The sequence below is a fragment of the Rattus norvegicus genome, chromosome 16 (assembly GCF_021556685.1).
Source record: "Rattus norvegicus strain SHRSP/BbbUtx chromosome 16, alternate assembly SHRSP_T2T, whole genome shotgun sequence".
Lineage (NCBI taxonomy): Eukaryota > Metazoa > Chordata > Mammalia > Rodentia > Muridae > Rattus > Rattus norvegicus.
In genome coordinates this window covers 45746518-45765332 of record NC_141549.1, presented here as the reverse complement: position 1 = coordinate 45765332, position 18815 = coordinate 45746518, and the positions used below count along the sequence as shown (strand labels likewise).

General features: G+C 38.5%; 3 protein-coding genes across 2 annotated transcripts in view; 2 read left to right on the top strand and 1 right to left on the bottom strand.

Moving 5' to 3' along the window:
- Positions 1 to 884, top strand: part of Vegfc (vascular endothelial growth factor C) — a 115593-nt gene extending 114709 nt beyond the window's left edge. The window contains exon 7 of the mRNA NM_053653.2: positions 380 to 884. Within this exon, the coding sequence (NP_446105.1) occupies positions 380 to 494 (115 nt within the window). The 3' untranslated portion in view covers positions 495 to 884. The remainder of the gene's footprint in view (positions 1 to 379) is intronic.
- Positions 1 to 18815, bottom strand: part of Erich1 (glutamate-rich 1) — a gene marked incomplete at its 5' end in the record, with an annotated part of 52793804 nt that overhangs the window by 37899031 nt on the left and 14875958 nt on the right.
- LOC120097553 (pancreatic progenitor cell differentiation and proliferation factor-like) lies at positions 14612 to 14882 on the top strand. The gene is given in 2 exon segments (XM_087589482.1): positions 14612 to 14742; positions 14777 to 14882. Coding segments are annotated over 2 exon segments (237 nt in total).

The window sequence follows — 18815 nt, the reverse complement described above, 5'->3', positions numbered from 1 at the left end:
GAACGTTGCCATGCTTATGTGATCACAGGAAATCAGCAGACCTTAAATATTCACTTTCAAACTTTCTGTTCTACGTTACTTTCATCCACACAGCAGAAAGGACTTCAAAAGAACTAATGCTTACAATAGTTCATCTTTCCTCTGCTATTTCAGCAAGCGAGCCATGTTATTAAAGGGTTTTCTGTTCCTCTACAACTCTGTAAACCCAATATTAAGTTTAAGTGTAAACACTTAAATATTTATGAACCTATAAACACGTTTATAATAAAGTTAGTAATTTTTCCTGGTTTAAACTGAAGAAAACATAGAAGCTGTCTGTAGCATCTTGACTCGATACTTTGGTCTTCACCATGTGTCTCTTTCTCTCTTTTTTTTCTAGCTGTTACAGACGACCATGTACAAATCGACTGAAGCATTGTGATCCGGGACTGTCATTTAGTGAAGAGGTGTGTCGCTGTGTCCCATCATATTGGAAAAGACCACATCTGAACTAAGATCATACCAGTTTTTCAGTCCATCATTTTGCTGCCTTGAAAAACTGTTGCCACATTAGAACTGTCAATGCACAGAAAGACTCTGTGGGACCATGGTAACAGGGTCCAAGTCTCTGTTTCCTGAACCATGTGGATTACTGTGGGAATGGACTGGCATTCATGTGCATAAAGCCTTTTAAGAGACTGGTTTTCTGCCAGTGACCAGACAGCTGAGGTTTTTCTCTTGTGATTTTAAAAAAGAAAAAAAAGAATGACTATATAATTTATTTCCACTAAAAATATTGTTCCTGCATTCATTTTTATAGCAATAACAATTGTTAAAGCTCATTGTGATCAGTATTTTTATAACATGCAAACTATGTTTAAAATAAAAGGAAAAATGTATTATAAGCGGTGAAGTTCAGTCTCTTGCCATCTTACATTGTAGTCAGGTTTTAGAAAATGAAAGGGCATCTTCCAAAATTTTCTCAACACAGATTTATGCCTTCCATTATTTAGTGAAGGGTGATCTGCAGACTCTAAGCAGGTGCTATCTCTGCTGGGCATCCATTTACAGTCTGGATAGAGTAGATAAGGCCTACATTTTTAAATTTGAGGAAAAGGGGAAGGGAAAAACTTAATTTGACCACAGCAAGATGTTTACTTTTTAATGTGATTAAAGAGGAAAATCATGAAAATCATAGTCAACCTCTCTGCATCCTACAAGATAGCATGATCCATGTTCACCTAATGTTCTCAATTATGAAATTCATCCAGAATCTAAATCATTTTTCAACTCAATTGTTCTAAACGTAAAACAAAACAGACACTGTATATCACTTATTCCCCATTTGGAAAGTCATTTTTTAAAGTTCATACATTTGGAATCTATCGCTTCTTTTAACAAATAAAATGAAATCTTAGCTTCATTCTGTAAGCCTCCTGAGGCTTTCTAAAGAAGGTTGGAAGCTGTTACAATGACTGTTATATATTAGCTTGAATGTCAATCTAAATTTGGTTTCTGAAAGTATATTGGCAAACTCAACCAACCAAAAGAAAAACAAAATCACTGAACTAAAAATTAAAGCCAGAAGTATTTCAGAGACAAAGCATTTATTTGTCCCCAGAGATGAAATAATTTTGATTGAAAAGCTAGAGTAGCCTAGACAAAGATAATACATTGCCATCGAAGCTTGCAAACGATTTTATGTGTACCACAAAAATACCACTCCAACACACTGTAAGAGATGGGATGTCTGTGTGTGTGTGTGTGTCTGTGTGTGTCTGTATGTCTGAGTGTGTGTGTGTGTGTCTGTGTCTGTGTCTGTGTGTCTGTGTGTGTCTGTATGTCTGAGTGTGTGTGTGTGTGTCTGTGTCTGTGTCTGTGTGTCTGTGTGTGTCTGTATGTCTGAGTGTGTGTGTGTGTGTATGTGTGTGTGTGTGTCTATGTGTCTGTGTGTGCATGTACATGGGTGCACACCATTGATATAGATGAACTAGGGATGAAGCCGAATGGTTTTTAGAATAGTCACACATGTGCTTTAGAAAAAGGCTAACAATCAGAATGAGAATGTTCTTCAACTCTGCACGAATCCCAAGATACCACGGATGATCCAAAAGATAAAGTTGAGAAAACACTAGAAGCTCACAGCAACGACTAATAGATCTGAAACTTGGAAAGTTTCTAAACAACATTTCGTGTCTAGAAACCTAATACTGTATACTCAATCTGAAAGGCTGAAGGCAAAATTGTTTTTGCAAAGCAGTTGTGTAAGATTTAGCTTCCAGATTGTTTTTGAAGGGGGTTTGAATATTTACAAACTGCTTGAATGAAACAGATTCCATTATTAGAAGGTCTAAAAATACTCTTTTTCCTCCATATGTTCACCACTTAGGGCTGAATGGTGGGAATATACAATTAAATTTATCAGTGTACGCCTTGAAGGAGGAAAAGGGCCATGAACTTACTGGGACATGAACCTTGCTGTGGAAGGAATGTCTCTCAGTGGTAGAGAGGAGAATAGATTCCAGGTGAGAGGCTGTATATAGAAGAACACTTTTACCATAGTGCCAAAACTGAAAAATCAGGTCATGCTCAGACCTTCATTGATCCAGACGTGCTAGAAGGATAAGGATGGAGGAAAACGCGCTTGACACTTCTGTGTTACTTTGCTGTCTGCAAAGCATGAACATTCATTAGATGACATTCCAAAAGATTCTTTTTGAGTTTATGTTCTGAATTAACACATCGCTTTATCATATAAAATGAACATAAGACACACAAATAACTATTGAAGGAAACACATTGTAGAATACTTACAATTAGTAGCTGATCTGTGTGTGTTTGAATGGCTGATCTCTTGGTTATGTTTTAACTGGGGAGAGACTGTGGCTAATTTAAAGGAACCGGGAACCTTTTATTCCAAGATGACAACTTTTTACTTAAAGAGTCACACTGTGGTAGAAGAATCCAATCTAACTGGGCACTGAATTGTAGATCATGGACCAAGTTAAACTGTGACATATCTATGTCCCCATGCAAATCACCAAGCTCCCTAGGTTTCAGCATATTAAGACTTGAAGGGAGAGTTGCATTAAAGCTGTGTTTAAAGCCCTGGCTCTAATGTTACAATTTGTGTTAACTACAGTCGGACACTTCGTGGAGCATCTTTTTAATGCCTCACGTGGAAAACTATAAACCAGAACTCTGTCTCTCCTATGTTGTCCTTGTAATTTGCTCTTAAATCCTTAGGTAGTATAGATAGCTCAGAAGAATTGTTCATCCTGACTTATTTTATTGTTTTATTTTACACTACAGATGTTATTTCCCTCCTGCTCCACCCTGTGACTGGTCCACATCCCATACTCTTCCCCCCAGCACTGCCACCCAGGTCTCCACAAGGATGCCCCAACCCCATCCCCCACCCCACCAGATCTCTAAACTCCCTGGGGCCTCCAGTTTCTTGAGGATTAGGTGCATCTTCTCTGACTGAACCCAGACCCAGCAGTCCTCTGCTGTTTATGTGTTGGGGGTCTCATCTCAGTTGGTGTATGCAGCCTGGTTGGTGGCAGTGTCTTGGAGATCTGGTGATTGGTACTGCTAGTCCTCCTACAGGGTCTCCCTCCTCCTCAGCTTCTTCCAGCTTTTCCCTAATTCAACCACAGCATCAGCAGCTTCTTCTGCTCATTGGTTGCGTGCAAATCTGCATCTGACTCCTTCAGCTCCTTGTTGGGACTTTCAGGGGGCAATCATGATAGGCCTCTTTTTGTGAGTTTCCCATAGCATCAGTAATAGTGTCAGGCCTTGGGGCCTCTCCTTGAGCTGGATCCCACTTTGGGCCTGTCATTGGACCTTCTTTTTCTCAGGCTCTTCATCATTTCTATCCCTGCATTTCTTTCAGACAGGAACAATTATGGATCAGTTTTAACTGTGGGATGGCAACCCCATCCCATACTTGATGCCCTGTCTTTCTGCTGGATATGGGCTCTACAAGCTCCCTCTCCCCAGTCTAGGTCCTTCCCTTTGAATTCTTACCTCCCAGGTCCCTGGTACATTCTCAAGGGTCCTCCTGAAGTTGCAGGTTTCCTTTCTTTCTGCTAGCCTCAGGATTTCAGTCCTTTTCCCCTACCCAATACCACGTCAGGTTTCCCTCTCCCCCAACTTCCCTCCCCTTTCCCTTCCCTGTCCCTCCCTCCCTACCTACCCTTTTGTGGTTGTTTTTTTTTTCCTTAGTCCCAAGTGGTACTGAGGCATCCACACTTGGGCCCTTCAGCTTGTTGACCTTCCTGAGGACTATAGGCTGTATCTTGGGTATTCTGTATTTGGTTTGTCTGGGTTTTTTTGTTTGTTTGTTTGTTTTGTTTTTGTTTTTTGTTTGTTTGTTTGTTTTTGGTTAATATCTACTTATTACTGAGAATGAGAGCATACCATGAATGTCCTTTTGGGTCTGAGTTAGCTCACTCCGGATGATATTTTCTAGATCTGTCCATTTGTCTGCAAAACTCAGGATGTCCTTGTTCATAATAGCTGAGCAGTATTCCATTGTGTAAATGAACCACATTTTCTGTATCCATTCTTCTGTTGTGGGACATCTGGGTTGTTTCCATTTTCTGGCTATCACAAATAAAGGCTGCTATGAACATTGTGAAACATGTGCCCCTGTGGCATAGTGAGGCATCTTTTGATCCCAAGAGTGGTATTGCTGGATCTTCAAGAATATCTATTACCAATTTTCTGAGGAACCTCTAAATTGATTTCCAGAGGGTTGTCCCAGTTTGTAATCCCAGCAGCAATGGAGGAGTGTTCCTTTTTCCCTACATCCTCGCCAATATGTGTTGTCACCTGAGGTTTTGATCTTAGCCTTTCTGATTGGTGTAAGGTGATGTAATCTCAAAGTCATTTTGATTTGTATTTCTCTGATCACTAAGGACTTTGAACATTTCTTTGGGTGCTTCTCAGCCATTCAAGATTCTTCTGACTTTTTAATGCCAACAGCTGCCACATATACAAGCAGACATTTTTTCCTTTGTAAAATATATTTTTAAAAATCAAAACCATGCAACTTCTATTCTGTGTCTAAACATCACTCAAAAGTATGTAACTAGTATTAATCCAGGAGGAGTTTTGAAACAGAAATTGACATTGAGCTGTTGCTGCTGTCTGCCATTCTGACCACAGCATTTTGTTCTACATTCAGCAGGATTTGATACATACAAATGTATAAGTATAGGCGCCAAAATGCTCAAGACAGTGCACTGGGTTCACTCATTATTTAATTACATACCAAGCCCAGAAATTGGCTGTATACAATAGACAATGGTAAATGTTTGATATGATGAACTAACTGGACCCATCAGAGCTCCCAGGGACTAATCCACCAACGAAAGAGTATACACGGGCGGGTCCATGGTTCCTAATAGAAATATAGCAGAGGACTTATCTGGCATCAGTGGGAGGGTAGGCATTTGGTCCTGTGGAGGCTTGTTGCCCCCAGAGAAGGAGGAAGTGAGGCTAGAGGGGAGAGGCAGGAGTGGGTGGGGGAACATCCTGTTTGAAGCAAAAAAGAAAGTAATTAAGACAACAATAAAAGCTTCTTCAAAAATCTAAGTTACGACCGATTGCCAGAAAAAGAATGTGTTTTATGTAGTTACTCAAGACTATAATGTTAGCACTTAGGAGGGTGAGACAGGAGAATTTTTGATAGTTTACACTCAATGGGCCAGTTTCAGGAGAGTTCAAGATATATTGTGAGAATTGAAATATATTCCTTTTATTTTATTTACTTATTTTCTTCCAAGACAGGAACTTCTGAAGTTCAGGCTGACCTTGAACTTCAGATCCTGAAGCTTTCACCTCCCATGTTCTGGATCAACAGGCTTAGCTTTGCTAGAACAAAAAGGAGAAAACAGTTTCTGCAGGCTTCAACACACAGCTTTCTGCAGGCCTTCGTAGCAACATGTTTGCTGTACTACTAGAGCCATTCTATATTTTTAAAAGTCTTTTTGAAAAATCAATCTTCTTTTTTTGAGTTTTGGTTTGGTTTCTGAGAAAGGGTTTACACTGTAGCTCTGAATATCCTGGATTTCACTCTGTACCTCAGGCAAGCCTCGAACTCACAGAAATCTACCAGACCCTGCCTCCCAAGTGCTGGAACTGAGGGCATGAGCCACCACTGCCCAGCTCAGTCTTTCTTTTATGTAATACATAAACATAGTTTCAGTAGAATTTTACTGGGAATATTACTATACCTATAAGCCATAGTGATGTTCCTGAAGGCATCTATCTCTACCAGGAGCAATGCTTTAAACATACTGAGATGGCAGAAGGCTGAGTCTTATTTCATTTTCTTTTTATGCTTCATATTTTCTTACTATTAGAAAGTTTTATGATGTGTGTGTGTGTGTGTGTGTGTGTGTGTGTGTGTGTGTGTGTGTACCACATATACTCTGCTACCTGCAGAGGCCAGAAGATGGTTTTGGGTTGAGGTACTAAAGGTGAGTCAGAGCCTTTATAGGCACAATGCTGGGCAAAAGGGACACAGACAAATAATAAATATCTCAAACTCCCAGATTCTTCCTCACCTACCAGACCAAAGGAACTTAGCAGACCTTAGCAGCTGAGGATGTCTGGGAGCTCTGGTTCCCATTAGTAAGTCTCCCCTCTACTCCCATTCCTGCTATTGTCCATCATGGTCAGATAAGATTAAAGCCAGATCAGAAGATGTTTACCCAAAATTGTTGGCCCATCAGATTTCCTTTCTTTGTTGAAACTGGCTAACTTAGGAAAGAAGACTACCAAAGACATTGAAGACCCTCAGTCCTCCAGGTTAAGCCCGCCAAATCTTCTTTGCAATGGATCATCTCCTCTTCTTCCTTTTTTTCCTTCTCCTCCTCCAATCCTCATTTCCTTCTCCTCATCTCTTCTCCCTTTCTCCTCCTCCTCCTTCCTCAGCTTCTGCTTTCCTCCTAAGCTTCTTCCTCTTCCTCCTTCTCCTCCTTCATTTCTCCTCTTCTTTCTGTCCCCAACCCCCATCACCCCACACGCACTTCTTCACTTTCAAATAAGTGTCTTTCATATATTGGTTTTGCTGCTGTGTGTGAATTTTTTTATTTCCCTGCTGCATGTTGTTTCTGAATTAGATTCCCTGCCTTTTAGTTATTTTTTGTTTCTGGATTGTATAACTTTATTATATATAAATATATATCAGAAATATATTAGAAACACACACACATGCATATGATGATCTTTGGGTCTAGGCATGGACTTAATAAAGCCTTCTTAATTTTTACATTTACTTTTCTCTCAAGTCTAACTTTTCTTTTACAGATTCTAACAATTACCTTCCCCTCATTCACTCAGCTTTTAGTTCATTGAGAATTTGACACATGACTATAATGTGTTTGGATCAAATCAACCCATCACTATTTGCTTTTAAACTCACTAAATCCATTCAGTTCATCCTGTATGTTCATGGAACACAGGAACATGTCTAGTCTATCAGGAGCCAAAGAACATTAACAGTACCTTGAGACCTGAACAATGTCAGGCTAGGAATATTCTATGTCTTTTAGTTATTTAACTGGCAGGGGAAACAATGTAAACCTAGACACCTTACATGGGATCAGAATTCCTTGAAACTAGAATTACTGGCAGTTGTTGTGAGCCATTCACAAGGAGTACTGGGAATTGCATCCAGCTCCCTTGCAAGGACAGTGTGTGCTCTGACAGCTGCATATTCTTTCCTACCCTTATTACAGTTCATAAAGAACTATTTTATTTCTCTTTGTAGTCACTCTTCCTTAAACAGTAACCTTTAGCCGTGTGTGTGTGTGTGTGTGTGTGTGTGTGTGTGTGTGTGTGTGTGTGTGTGATTCTGTTTCCTTTTGTCCATGTTCTGATGCTTCCAATCTTTAAAATGTTAGCAAACACTGCTCCAAGGAAGGAGAAGGAATACTGGAAAGAAAATGCAATTTTTATATCTAAGATCAAAACACTCTCAGCTTCCTTTGATTCTATCCTAGACTTTGTACCAACAGATTGGGATTCATTTTTAAACATTCTTTCTCTTTAGGTAATTTTTAATTAGCACACAAAATAATAGTTTTCATTATGGCATTCATTTTCACACTACCTTGTTGTGTGGTCCTCCCACTCTGCTCCTCTTCCCTGCCTCCCTCCTACTCTCAGGATCCCCCATCATTTTCTAAAGTTTATGTGATGGAAGTTTATACTTTTTGCAGAACACACAGTCAATAAAGAATCATAGACCTCAATTCAGAGTTGTTACTAAAATGAAGAGAACATGGAATGAAAGAGGATTTAGGGAGAAGAAGAAAGCAGCTATAAAGAAACAGCAAAACAAGACAGGATAAGAAATGCAAACAAGAAAGAAAAAGCAAAAGAAAAGAAAGAAAGAAAGAAAGAAAGAAAGAAAGAAAGAAAGGAAGGAAGGAAGGAAGAAAGAAAGGAAGAAAGAAAGACATTCAAGACCTTGACTGTATTGCACAGGGGTTGGGAAGATATACAAAATTTTAAAATGCATAGAAATATTTCAACAATTTATGAGCAAGCATGAAAAAGTAAAATGTATTTTCAATTGCAACGATTTCAAATTGGACCATCTTGACTTCATGAAAATTTCAACGTTCCAGTAAAAGTTGAAATATAACACAGAAAATTGTTATAAAATCCTTCCACTCTATTTTCCATTTGGACCTGTTGAATGTTACTTAATTTCTCACCATCTCTCTAGTGATGCCCTGCCTTTAAGAAGGTCAGTAGGAGAGCTAAACTTTCTCTTTCCACATAGATTAAGGACAAATGTTTCTATGTGAAACTTCTATGTGAAGTTGTCAGTTCATATGACAACTTCATTATCATTCTCATTGTGGTTTGTCTCTTATATATTAGACGACTTGTTTCCCCTTGTGTGAGATGACAAGTTCTCTGTTCCTGTGACATTATGGTAGGCAATCATGACGGACAATTATCCAATTATCTTTACAGAGCACACACATTAGCCATAAAATAAGCACATGCTTGCTTTAGCTGCAATGAGTATCCATATTCCCTGCTTTATGAGTGTAGGGTTTCCAAATGCTAAAGAGGTATTGTAGGTTGTAAAGTTTATTTGGACACTCAGTCCAGTCTCTTTCTGCTCCTAATTTGTGTTAGTTCTAGAAGGAGTTTTTAATAATTGATTGTCTCTCATTTTTAAAATAAAACAACTGTAACTGGAGACTGATAAAAGCCTTTCATTACACCAAGAGTTCTCAAGTGTTATAACAGCATAAAAAGACATGAGAAGTGGTCTGTAGTCTTATTCTTTCTGCCCCTACAATAATACTTATATTTGAGACGGTAGGCCCTATGCCGAGTTAGCAATTAGACTATTAATACTTTTTATAATGCAGCCTTGTGATTATGCTGCTGCTGCTGCTGCTGATGATGATGACGATGACAACAACGACCACGATGATGACGACGACGACTATGATGATGATGAATTCATTTTACTATGTCTAGTATTGGGAGAACTGGTTTTAAAAGCCCATTGCCAATTATTCATTTCCCTAGACATTGCTATAAAACATGTAATATTCTTTAGTAAATTATTTTAGAAGAATCTTATAATGCAGTGAAAACTACCTCAAAGAAATAATACATGTCTACAACTATGTCAAAATCTTGTAGCACTGAAGTTATTCCCATCAAAGGAATGCATATTTGGTGACCCTGAGGAAAGAAACCCTACCATGAAGAATTTGAGCTCTTCCCTTTCAACACTCCAACCATTGTACTTATAATAAGGAATATATGGCAAAATGTCTACAGGTATTAAATTAAGTTTAAAAAAGTAAAAATACACTTATTTTATAGCCTTGATCTAAGTACAAACATGACTCAAAATGAACTGGACCAGAATATTCTTAGAGTTATTGCCTTTAAAGTCATATCCTCACCTTCAACCAGAGGCTTTATTTGCAAAATTATTTTTATTTAACTAAAATATAATTATATGATTTCCCCTTTCTCTCCCTTTCTCTTTCTTTCAATCCTTCTAATGACTCCCTGCTCCTTTTTAACCATTGTTACAGGCACAAGTGTTATTCTTACACAAAATTCCTATTCTTTGGTTCTGTCTGCCTTTATGAAAAGCTGTTGTGTCAAGGACATCAAATTTTGATACCCCATTTAGCTATGTCTAGACTTCTCAGAAGGCTACTATATACTCAACTCCTTCTTAAAATGCATTTTTCTTCTCTATTTGTCTGAATTTCTATAAAACAATATCCACGTTTTGGGTTTAAAGTACAGAAATTCATTTTTAACAGTTCTAGGAGCCAGAAATCCAAGATCATACAGTTGTGTTCTAGTGAGATCTCCCAAGTTGCTGCTTGTCACTTTCCTTTAGTATCCAGAACTGTGGACATGCTTAGGTCAAGTAATAGAGATTTCCATTGTCCCATTGTGGGTTAGCCATACTATAACTTTTCTTCTCCACTTGGACTAACTGCTTTATTTTAGCAGGCAAATGGCTGGGTCCACTGCCAGTTATCACTAAATATCACTGTTATAACCTCATGGAATTTATAAATTCCTCCAGATGCTCCCTAACATATGTCTGACAGTCTGTTTAGAGGTTTTTAATAACAATTCTTAGATGTACATAGAAGAACTGAGAGATTTCTAACCAGTCAGGTGTGATTTCTATCCTCACACACCACTACCCTTTTAGAAAGTCACTAATTATACTTTGCTTCATCAACATGCAGAGGGGCAAATTGAAGGGTTCTTCATAGCTTACACTGTTCAGAAAAAGCCCCAAGGATTACAGAATTTACACCAGGATTCATGAGTCACAAACCAGGAAATATAAGAAACCCCAGAGATGATGTATTTGACTAAAGAAAATATGCAATTACTTCCTTCTATTCTTATGGTAACTTTATTGTTCGTAATTAGGTAAAAGATATAAGATCTCTATCAAAATTTAAAAAAGTAACATTTTGGAATGGGAAGACAAAATGCAGACTGATAAAGCCCAGTCTCAACAGATACATCTACAGAACAATACGACACCTAAGGATACAGGACCATGGTATAAGGTGGGTCAGAAAGACTTTAAGAAGCTGATGATCAGTGACTTTGCTACAAGAGTGTGTCTCTTAGGGATGTCAGAAGGTACATACATGAGGTCTCACCAGCATGGCTTCCTGAACATGAGTGGAAATAGAAAAATTAGCAGTAGACATGATAACATGGATGAAGAAGTGTAGCAAGGACCTAAACCTTACACAAAGAACTGTAGGCAACTTAGAAATGCTGGGAGCAAGAGAGAAATAATGTTCCACAGGAAAGAAAACACCAGTGTTTATATAATTGTTTGTCCGGTGTCAAATGGTCATCCCTAAAAATATGCATATAAGTAGTACTATGCAAACTGAGCAGATTGTATTTATGTATTTATGTATCTAAGAATATGTATATATACACATATACATATGTAGACATATATACTATATAAATATGTACATACAAATAATATATAAAGCAATTATATGTGTATACGTATATGTAAAATAATTGATGAAGGACCATGAATTTGAATAAAAATGGGTATATGAAAGGATTTAGAAATGGGAAATGAAAGGGAGCACTAAAATAATTTCAAAATAATTGAATTCCTCTACACAAAAGAGAAACAAACCGAGAAAGAAATTAGGGAAACGACACCCTTCATAATAGACCCAAATAATATAAAGTAACTCGGTGTGACTTTAACCAAGCAAGTAAAAGATTTGTACAATAAGAACTTCAAGACTCTGAAGAAAGAAATTGAAGAAGACCTCAGAAGATGGAAAGATCTCCCATGCTCATGGATTGGCAGGATTAATATAGTAAAAATGGCCATTTTACCAAAAGCCATCTACAGATTCAATGCAATCCCCATCAAAATACCAATTCAATTCTTCAAAGAGTTAGATAGAACATTTTGCAAATTCATCTGGAATAACAAAAAACCCATATGAGGATAGCTAAAACTATCCTCAGCAATAAAAGGACTTCAGGGGGAATCACTATCCCTGAACTCAAGCAGTATTACAGAGCAATAGTGATAAAAACTGCATGGTATTGGTACAGAGACAGACAGATAGAACAATGGAACAGAATTGAAGACCCAGAAATGAACCCACACACCTATGGGAACTTGATTTTTGACAAAGGAGCCAAAACCATCAAATGGAAAAAAGACAGCATTTTCAGCACATGGTGCTGGTTCAACTGGAGGTCAACATGTAGAAGAATGCAGATCGATCCATGCTTATCACCCTGTACAAAGCTTAGGTCCAAGTGCATCAAGGACCTCCACATCAAACCAGATACACTCAAACTAATAGAAGAAAAACTAGGGAAGCATCTGGAACACATGGGCACTGGAAAAAATTTCCTGAACAAAACACCAATGGGTTATGCTCTAAGATCAAGAATCGACAAATGGGATCTCATAAAACTGCAAAGCTTCTGTAAGGCAAAGGACACTGTGGTTAGGACAAAACGGCAACCAACAGATTGGGAAAAGATCTTTACCAATCCTACAACAGATAGAGGCCTTATATCCAAAATATACAAAGAACTCAAGAAGTTCGACCGCAGGGAGACAAATAACCCTATTAAAAAATGGGGTTCAGAGCTAAACAAAGAATTCACAGCTGAGGAATGCCGAATGGCTGAGAAACACCTAAAGAAATGTTCAACATCTTTACTCATAAGGGAAATGCAAATCAAAACAACCCTGAGATTTCACGTCACACCAGTGAGAATGGCTAAGATCAAAAACTCAGACGACAGCAGATGCTGGCGAGGATGCGGAGAAAGAGGAACACTCCTCCATTGTTGGTGGGATTGCAGACTGGTACAACCATTCTGGAAATCAGTCTGGAGGTTCCTTAGAAAATTGGACATTGAACTGCCTGAGGATCCAGCTATACCTCTCTTGGGCATATACCCACAAGATGCCCCAACATATAAAAAAAACACGTGCTCCACTATGTTCATTTCAGCCTTATTTATAATAGCCAGAAGCTGGAAAGAACCCAGATGCCCTTCAACAGAGGAATGGATCCAGAAAATGTGGTACATCTACACAATGGAATATTACTCAGCTATCAAAAACAATGACTTTATGAAATTCATAGACAAACGGTTGGAACTGGAAAATATCATCCTAAGTGAGCTAACCCAATCTCAGAAAAACACACATGGTATACACTCATTGATAAGTGGCTATTAGCCCAAATGCTTGAATTACCCTAGATGCCTAGAACAAATGAAACTCAAGACAGATGATCAAAATGTGAATGCTTCACTCCTTCTTTAAAAGGGGAAAAAGAATACCCGTGGCAGGGAATAGAGAGGCAAAGATTAAAACAGACGCAGAAGGAACACCCATTCAGAGCCTGCCCCACATGTGGCCCACACATATACAGCCATCCAATTAGACAAGATAGATGAAGGAAAGAAGTGCAGGCCGACAGGAGCCGGATGTAGATCGCTCCTGAGAGACACAGCCAGAATACAGCAAATACAGAGGCGAATGCCAGCAGCAAACCACTGAACTGAGAATAGGCCCTCCATTGAAGGAATCTTAGAAAGGACTGAAAGATTTTAAGGTGCTTGATACCCCATATGAACAACAATGCCAACCAATCAGAGCTTCCAGGACTAAGTCACTACCCAAAGACTATACATGGACTGACCATGGACTCTGACCTCATAGGTAGCAATGACTATCCTAGTAAGAGCACCAGTGGAAGGGGAAGTCCTGGGCCCTGCTAAGACTGAACCCCCAGTGAACTAGATTGTTGGGGGGAGGGCGGCAATGGGGGGAGGATGGGGAGGGGAACACCCATAAAGAAGGGTAGGGGGAGGGATTAGGGGGATGTTTGCCCGGAAACCGGGAAAGGGAATAACACTTGAAATGTATATAAGAAATACTCAAGTTAATAAAAAAAAAAAAGCAAAAAAAAAAATGATGACAACCTTAAAAAATAAGTAATTCAAACTCATTTTCATGGAAAATTAAAAGCTAATAAGGTGGGGGTCATCAGACACGATAGGCCTATGCTTGAACTATAATTCTGCCTTTGTGTACATGCAATTATACCCTCTGTAACTGGATTTTCCTAGTAGGATATGGACTGATCATTGGGTATTGGCTTTCCTGCAGGTTATAATGCCATCTATGTTTTCCAAATAGAGGTCAAGTAAGTTGCCAGTGACAAAGGAAATTTAACATATTATACTTAACAGCCTTCTACATAATGTAAGCAGAACTTTAAGATCTCTCTCTTTCTCTCTCTCTCTCTCTCTCTCTCTCTCTCTCTGTGTGTGTGTGTGTGTGTGTGTTTGTGTACACATGAACACACATGTATGAGGACACATGTGCGAGTATAACCATACACTTATGCTCATGTGTACAGATGGTTTCAGGGTCCAGACAATCTTTTGCAGCAGGATTCACACACAGTTGTGAGCCTGGATGCTCAAACCTAATTAGGGTCTTCTGCAAGAATACCAAGGCCAATACCTGCCCAAGGTCGCTGCTAGGATGTTCACAGCATTCCAATCTTGAAGCATGGTAGTCATCCTTTCCAATGGCTCTTTCCTGGCTACCTATGACTACTATCAGTGCTCCTTGGCTTCCTTGACCAGCAACAGCTTCTGTGGAGGCTTTGAGTACCCCACAGATGCTTTGGCCTATCACCCGGTTTTCCTCATGGTCAAGCATGGCCACTAGTGGGCCAGCTTCATTTTCAGGAAGTCCTCCCTCTAATTCATGTCCAAAGTGTTGGAGTCCCCAAAGCACTTAGCAGAATTAATCTCCACAAACCCCTGCCAGCCTCTAAAACATGGTTACCTGTGACTGGACTATGAAAACCATGAAGAAGGAACAAGTAATTCATCTTGGCCAGGCCAACACCAGAGTCCAGTCCTGACACAGTAGAATCACAAGCCAAGCCAAGTTTCATAGGTGCTAGGCTGGAACCCCACTTACCCCACCATGTAAGCTACAAAAGCAGCTGCAAGCAGCAAGAACCAGCAAGAGCTGGAGAGATCTCCCTCTCCTCTCACAGCAGTGAGCTTTCCTAACCCATAGCTGGACCTTGCACCAAAGCAGAAAATAAACATCCATCAAACACCTCACCTTAATAAAAAGAATACTAATTATTCCTAACTGTTGGGCATTCTCTCTAACTCTGTAATAAATGAAAAATCAACTAATGAGTAAAATATCCATTACTACTATATCGATTCAATCTTAAATGCTTGATGAGACTTACTATGGTTTTTGGTTTTATTTTGATTTTTTATATTTGTTTTCAGGAATCTACTGAAAGTTTACTACAAATGAAATAGAATTTCCGAACTTTAGACAGCAGCTTTCTCTTCAGAGTTGTGTCAAACACTGCGAAGAAGTAAGTGCCTGTAGTTCCTCCCTGACTTTCTTCTTCTCATATGTACAGTCTGTTGACCTCATTTATTTTCAGAACAAAATGACTTTCAATCTCTTGGAACCTCATGAATTTCTATGACAGCTATTTATATTTATATGAAGCCAGACAATTTCAAATTCTCTGAAATATTCTCTCCCTGGCTACATATATTCAACTAGACAACACTTGATATCATATCTAAAAGAAAATCTTAGTTGCCTCAGACCAAAGGAATGAATTTCATTGAAACATTTCCTTCTTTCAGTGCAGTGCCTGGTGAAACTGTTATGTGCTAAACAAATTTAATTCCATCAGAAATTAAATGGGCACAATTGAATGCCAGCCGAACTTGTAGAAAAATATGAGAAAACAATCAGAAGGTTTATTCTGCAATGATTTATGTGACCTTAGTCCTTGGATTGTTGTGTGAGTGTAATGCTAATATAAATAATATAAAAATTAATAAGTGTTATATTTATCATTTTATTTATAAATAAGTTTGTTGTATTTAACAATTTTTTCATTATATCCATTTAAATATTTCTTGCAGATAATGGTCTATTCTCCATTGGAAATATGGCACCCAGGGACATCTACTAAGATGAAAGACATAAGGCAGCACTCAGAGTCAGAGCATCTCCTAGAGGATGCAATTACCACCACAGCATTTAGCACACTTTTCTATCCACAGTTGGTGTACATGCTCATGAAGGACTTTGATGAGCTGTTCAACACTTCAGTCAATTAGGGTAACACACTTTATGTCAACCTGGAAAGGAAATACTCTACATGATTTCCTGTTAGCTGGATCCTGTGTTTTCAATATAAAAGACATATATTCAACCCACTGAACTTTTATTTTCTGCATTTTCCTTCAGAGTGCTCTTGCACTCAATTGAATGATCCATTATGCAATGGATCATGGACACTGCCCTGTAAATGTAAGTCATGTGGGTCATTTGCTGGGTGAGAAGGGGGGGGGTTGGAGATTTAGCTCAGTGGTAGAATTTTTGCCTAGCAAGCACAAGGCCCTGGGATCGGTTCTCAGTTCCAGGAAAAAAAGAAAAAGAAAAAGAAAAAAAGGAGGGGAAGCCTACATGCAATTATACAGCCTTTCTATTCATTTAAAAAGATCACTCTAATAAGCTATTGCTTAAAATGGATTAGTCACAAATTTAACTACCTTAGAACGTAAGAGGCTTTATGGAGACTTTCTATGTGAGAGAGTTGCAAAGGTAAAGAACATTACTATGAAAAAGTGAGAAGGAGGCTTTTTTAATTAGAAAATCTGAGATATTTGTTTTAGGAATGTTTGTTATGAAAATCGAGCCTAGTAATTTCCTTTCTGTACTATTCTCTTTTTAAAAAAAATATTATCATTTGTATTATGCATTTTCATAAACATATATAGTACAATGTTACCAATGCCAATTACTTATATTTTCTCATGAGGAACTGAGTAACAGTTTACATTGTTGGCCAATATCTTTCCTAAATTATTTTTTGTTTGTTTCAATTTTTATTGGATATTTTATGTATATGTATTGCAAATGTTATTCCCTTTTTCCCTTCTTCCGTCCACCCTCCCCTCCCTCTGCTTCTATAAAGGTGCTCCCACACCCACCCATCCACTCCAACCTCAGCTCCCTGACATCACCCTATATTAGGGAAACAAGTCTTCACAGGACCAAGGACTTCTCCTCCTATTGATTCCAGACAATACCATCCTCTGGTAAATATACTGCTGGAGCCATGGACCCCTCATTGGTTGGTGGTTTAGTCCCTGGAAGTTCTAGGGCATCTGGTTGGTTGATGTTGTTCTTCCTATGGGGTTGTAAACTCCTTCAGCTCCTTCAGTCCGTTCTCTAACTCCTCCATTTCAGTTCCCATGCTTACTCCTAAGAATAGCCGCAAGCATCCTCATCTGTATCAGTAAGGCTCTGGCAGAGCCTCTCAGGAGTCATCCATATCAGGCTCCTGTCAACAAGCATTTCTTAGCATCCTCAGTAGTGACTGGGTTTGGTGGCTGAATATGGGAGATTCCCATGTGGGGCAGTCTTTAGGGAAGTCTTTATTATGTCTTCCTTGAAGGTCTGATAGGATTCTGCACTAAATCCATCTGGTCCTGGCTTTTTTGGGTTGGTAGTCTTTTAATGACTGCTTCTATTTTTTAGGGGTTATGGGACTATTTAGATGATTTATCTCATCCTGATTTAACTTTGGTACTTGGTATCTGTCTAGAAAATTCTCCATTTCCTCCAGAATTTTCAGTTTTGTTGAGTATAGGCTTTTGTAGTACGATTTGTTGAGTTTTTGAATTTTCTCAGATTCTGTTATGTCACCTTTTCATTTTTGATTTTGTTCATTTGGATACGCTCTCTGTGCCCTCTGGTTAGTCTGTCTAAGGGTTTAATCTATCTTGTTTTTCTCAAAGAACCAACCTTTGGTTCTGTTGATTCTTTGTATAGTTCTTTTTGTTTCTACTTGGTTGATTTCAGCACTGAGTTTGACTATTTCCTGCCATCTACTCCTCTTGTGTGTATTTGCTTCTTTTTGTTCTAGAGCTTTCAGGTGTGCTGTCAAGCTGCTAATGTATGCTTTCTCCAGTTTCTTTTTTGGAGGTACTCAGAGCTGTGAGTTTTCCTCTTAGCACTGTTTTCATTGTATCCCATAAATTTGGGTACGTTGTGCCTTCGTTTTAGTTAAATTCTAAAATGTCTTTAATTTCTTTCTTGACCAAGTTATCGTCTAGTAGAGTGCTGTTCAGCTTCCATGTATAAGTCAGCATTCTGTTGTTTTTGTTGCTGTTGAAAACCAGCCTTAATCTGTGGTGATCAGACAGGATGCATGAAATTATGTCACTCCTCTTGTATCTGTTGAGGCCTGTTTTGTGATCAATTATATGGTCAATTCTGAAGAAGACATCAAGAAGTGCTTAGAAGAAGGCATATTCTTTTGATTTAGGATGAAATGCTCTATAGATATGTCTTAACTCCATTTGGTTTATAACTTCTATTAGTTTCTCTGTGTCCTTTTTTAATTTCTGTTGGCCATTGATGAGAGTGGGGTGTTGAAATATCCTGCTATTATTGTGTGTGGTGCAATGTGTGCTTTGAGCTTTAGTAAAGTTTCTTTTATGAATGGGGGTGCCCTTACATTTGCAGCATAGATGTTCAGAATTGAGAGTTCCTTTTAGTAGAGTTTTCCTTTGATGAGTATGAAGTGTCCTTCCTTATCTTTTTTTGATAAATTTTTATTGAAAGTCAATTTTATTTGATATTAGAATGGCTACTCATGTTTGTTTCTTTGGAAAATTTGCTTGGAAAATTGTTTTTCAGTCTTTAA